The sequence below is a fragment of the Plasmodium fragile genome, assembly GCF_000956335.1.
Source record: "Plasmodium fragile strain nilgiri unplaced genomic scaffold supercont1.142, whole genome shotgun sequence".
Classification (NCBI taxonomy): domain Eukaryota; phylum Apicomplexa; class Aconoidasida; order Haemosporida; family Plasmodiidae; genus Plasmodium; species Plasmodium fragile.
Genome location: NW_012192722.1, coordinates 1 through 4,951, shown reverse-complemented (window position 1 = coordinate 4,951; position 4,951 = coordinate 1). Strand labels below are relative to the sequence as shown.

General features: G+C 47.8%; 1 protein-coding gene across 1 annotated transcript; it reads left to right on the top strand.

The window, feature by feature from the left end:
• Positions 1 to 1,685: 1,685 nt before the first annotated feature.
• On the top strand, positions 1,686 to 4,941 carry AK88_05485 (uncharacterized protein; the record flags this gene model as incomplete). The annotated part of the gene is made up of 4 exons (XM_012483087.1): positions 1,686 to 2,564; positions 2,745 to 3,486; positions 4,134 to 4,349; positions 4,847 to 4,941. 4 exons carry the CDS (start codon positions 1,686 to 1,688, stop codon positions 4,939 to 4,941), a joined length of 1,932 nt encoding a protein of 643 aa, XP_012338510.1.
• Positions 4,942 to 4,951: the final 10 nt, after the last annotated feature.

Sequence of the window (4,951 nt, the reverse complement as noted above, 5' to 3'; positions counted from 1 at the left end):
TTTTTTTTTTTTTTTTTTTTTATTCTCATCACCCTCGTGCTGCCGATGTTCCCTGTTTTGGGTGATTTTGTTGTTTTCTTGTTTCTACACCTGCCTTGGTGCCTTTTACTTTTTTACTTCCGTTTTCCATTTGCGCTTATATCCGTCGTTCTTTTTTCTTCTGCCCCGCATTTTCATATTTCCTGTTTTTGCCCTTTCTTTTATTTTATTTTATTTCTTTGTTTTTTTTTTGTCTCCTTTTTTCTCTTTTTTTCCTTTTTTCCTGTTTTCCTTTTTTTCCTTTTTTCTCCTTTTTTCTCTTGTTCTCTTTTTTTCTCTTTGTTTTCCTTTTTTTCCTTTTTTCTCTTTTTTCCCGTTGTTTTCCCCCCGTTTTCCTCCTTTCTTTGCTATCTTTGTACTGCATCCCTTTTTCATTCCCTTTTGCATTCGCTTTTCCTGCATGCTTCATGTGCGCATTGCTCTTGTGCCGCTGTCGCCTTTTTCATATGCATTCCTGCATGCTTCATTTGCGCGCCACGTTTAGGCGACGCTTTCGCCTTTTGTCATATGCATTCGTGTATGCTACTGCTGCGCAGCCCCCTTTTGTTCACTGTTGTCACGTATCCTTACCCTTGCATGGCCTTGCTATGCTTTTTTCGCGATTTCTCTTCGTGCATCGCACGCCTCTGTGGGTTTGTTGTTTTTTTGTTTTTTTGCATTCTACGCCTACTCTGCGCGCTATTCGCAATTTTCATGCTTCTGTTCTTTCTGCTATTGCATTCGAACTCCAGCCTGTTGTTCGTTCCACGCGATTATTCTATTGCCTGCATCTCGCACCTGCGCGCGCATCCATCTTTTATTTTCCACTACCTCTCATACTATTTGTCATATTCGGCGTACACGCGATTGCATCCGTTCATGGTTTTGTATTTGCACGCTTGCAGCATATGGCCTACGCGCACACCATCGGTCTCCGTGCACCGCGTATTCGACGTCGCAGCCCCTCAGACGCGTCGACCCACGCGGCCGAGTAAGCACCGCTCTTGCGAGCAAACCTGGCCGCGTAACTACCGGAGCAACACGGATTCGACGAAGTAGCCGAGTATAAGAACGATTCAACGAAGTAGCCGAGTAAGCATTGTGCCGAGTGTAAGAAAGGAGGGAGAGATTGTCTCTGCGAGCACACGCGTCGACCAACGTGGCCCGGTAAGTACCGGAGTAAGCAGGATTCGACGAAGGATTGTCTCCGAGCACACGCGTCGACCAAAGCGGCCGCGTGCACGACGGCGGACCATTGTCTCCGAGCAAACGCGGCCACGTGCACGACCGATTCGACGAAGGATTGTCCGAGTGTAAGCAGGAGGAGGATTGTCTTTGAGCAAGGCAGCCGGGACCATACGCACCATCACCACTAGACCAAGAAACAAACAGTAAAGACAAGCCGATGGCGGATGATGTAAGTTGAGGTGACCACAAGGGGAATGAAGATAGAGGGGTTAAGCAGTGGGGTGCATACATATTTAAGGCACACGACGGATCCATGTATAAGAGCGAGTAAATTCTACGTGAACTAGTAAACAACTATTAGCACTCCATACAGGATGCAGGCGTTCATATTTTTCCGTCCATTTCTTTTCTTTATGCATAACCTATAGAAGGATATGTGGGATAAAACAAAAACAGTATTGTATAGTTTTATAGATCATATGGAAAGGATAGAAGAACATGTACAATTATATGGAGCAAATTGCTTTAACGCTGGTTGGGAACCTTACCAACGCACACACAAAGCAGGGCAATCGGTTGCAAACGTGATAAGGTGTACGATCATGACCGGAGCATTATTCTTCATGGATCCTCAGAAGTACATAGGGCAAAGTATAAATGGAAAAATTGCGCTTAGTAAAGACGAGGAATCAGAATTAAAATGTATGGTTATAAATGTTTTTGAGGAAATATTGAAAGAAATGGAATGTGGAAAAACAAGTACCAGAGGACTAAGGTATGCATGGTACACAATGAAAGAGCTGGGACAATTATTAGGACACGACAACCCTTTGATAAAGGGGACGTGCAACTATGAGCAATATGGAAACAGAGATGCTGAGCAGAGGTTCAAGCTATCAGCAATAAAGAGTGCGTTACTTGGGAATAGAAATGTAATACAAAGGATGAGGAAACAAGGGAACCCTGCAGTATGCAATAAGCCATGGGCTGAATACAGGGCGAAGTGGACGAAGGGGAACGATGAGGACGACGACACATGGAACCAGAGGGTACTTTTGAAAGCAATGAAAGAGGAGAAAATAATTGAAGCAGTTAAAGGTGTAGTGCAGGAAATAAAGGAGGAAGTAGAAAAAGTAGATGAAATGTTAAAGGCAGGGCACCAGACAGTCCAGCCTGCCGCCGCCACACCCGCCTCCGAGCCCAAACCAGTACAGGGGAAACCGGTGGCAACGCCGTCATCGTCGGGAGCGGGGACGACGAAGACCGTGACGAAGGGGAAGGCCGGAACAGTGGAGTGTGATTGGAAGAGCGCGTTAGAGAAGAGGAAGAATGCAATATTCGTAAAGCACGGTTATCATGTAAGTTAGAGTAAGGAGGAAGCAGAAGAGGATAAGGGATAAGAGAATAAAAGGGGTGGAAGGGGAATTTATAATAAAGGTATGTTTATATATATAAGTATATACGTACACGAGAGTAGACGGGTATAGGTAGAATATACACTCAGACATTTGTTTCCTGTTTTCCTATTCCAAATACAGAGCGAAATGAAGCAAAAAGTGGAACAAGTATTAAACAGTTTTGCGGACTATATGACAGGAAACCACGAAAACATAGAACACTTGGGTGCAAACTGTGACAATAAATATTGGAAGGATTTGCAGCAGCATAATTCCCATAAGGGACAGCGAGTGGCAGACGTCATGAGATGTAGACTTATGAATACTGCATTGTGGTTTGCCAATAAAGAAGGAGAAGGTGAGAAGGATAAGGAAACGGAGAATATGTTAAGGTGCGAGCTAGCAATTACTTTTGGACATCTCATGAAAGAAAGATATTGTCAGAAGCAGCCATCGTGGAAAAGAGGTATAGAGTATGCATGGGAAATAATGACGCAAACGGGCTCAAACGAATATGGGGGACAAGCCTTGACTGGTCCAGTCTTTGACGGAAGATGCAAACAATGTGGGTATGAGGGTAAACAGACGGCCCTAGGAATAATAAATGGGGAAATGGCAGAATGGTTAATACAGGGAGGAATAATGGGAGAAATAGCACAGATAGAAGAAAGAATGGAGTGTAGTAAAGATTGGGAGCAATATCAACTAGAGCTAGGGAAGGATGGAAAAATTACAGCTAAGGATGAGGACGGGAACAAGAAAGTGGAGGCCGTAAAGAACGAGGTAAAAAAGGAAGCAAGAGAAATAGTTAAAAGGATAGAGAAGAAAGTGCAGGAAGAATTAGAAAAGGAATTTAAGACACAGGACAATGATGCAAGGAACCGTAAGAATACGAATACGGGCGAATACGTACCGTATGGATGCCGCCACCACAACAACACAAACGCACGGCGGCACAGCACGGTCCCTTCGTTGAGCCGAAGTGTGCGGCGACGACGGCCACGGTAGCGGTGACGGCGACGGATGCAGCGGGACGGCGGTCGCGGACGCGATGACGACGACAAATAAAAGTGTACTGCTATCACGTCCGTCCACCGAGTAAGCAGTCCACCTTACCGTACGCGTGCTGTCGCCTGACCCAGTTCACCGAGGCTACCTCGACCCACTGCATCGACCCATGCAGCCGACCCACTGCATCGACCCACTGCATCGAGCCGGACCCCCACCCTGCTGTTACCTGACCCAACCGTCCCGGCCCCTTCTTTCTGTACCACTTGTGTCGTTTTTTTTTTTTATCATCTGTTTATCATCTTTCTTCCGTTGTCCTCATTGCAGACACAACACCGTCAGCAGCAGGCGGAGGAGACCAGAAAGCGGCGAGGCCCTCGGCACCATCAGCAGACGGCACATCAGGACCAGCAACATCTGGCGTACAACCACGATCAGATGACTCAGCAGGAGAGAACGGGGTCACATCAGCAACAGTACCCACACCACAACCCCCACCTGCGGCAACCCCACCTCCCTCAGGGAAATCAGGCGGTGCAGAGGCAGGAGCAACGGAAGACCACGGTGCTACGGGCGTTGCAGGAGCACCGGCATCAACGGACACATCAGGTGAGGCTAAATGTAAGGCGGGTATGGGGCAGGGCCCACAGAGCTCGGGTGCAGTTGTTATAAGTACCGCATGTACATCCGATGAAGATTTAGGCGGAGGAAAAGCAATCACAGATGCTATTGCCAACGGTAACGAATTTCGAGCGCACACATACAAAAGAACCGTTCAATAGACATACAAGAGGAAAGAAAAAACAGAAACAACAACAATTGCCGGCGCCAGCGGCAGACAGACCACGGCGAGCGGGGCACAGAGAAACCAAACGTCGAATGAGAGTGAGCGGCGCAGTCAGCGGCTAAGCGACGGGTCGGCCGCGGCAGAACCCCTGCAGGCAGCGTGCGACGTACAGACGTCGACAGACACGCACACAGTCTGTGCGTGTGTTGTGTGTGGGAAAGAGAGAGAGTCTTTTCCCGGAGTGGCACCCTACCCCCGTGCCATGCCCCGACGCCATTCCCCGCCGTCCCTGTCGTCGGTTCCCGTGGCACCAATGGTGCCGACCGTGTGGCCTAACCATGCAGCGATGGACCGAAGAGAACCGTGTAGTCAATCATGTGGCCCACCATCGACCACGAACTGCACTTGCTTGCATATTCTTTTCTGTTGCCCCTATTCGAAATTACAGATAAAACTGATGACAATCCCAAGAGTCCAGACCAGCAGGAGAGCACATCCCCGTCCTCAGGGTTTAGGGTTCAGGGTTTAGGGTTCAGGGTTTAGGTTTAGGGTT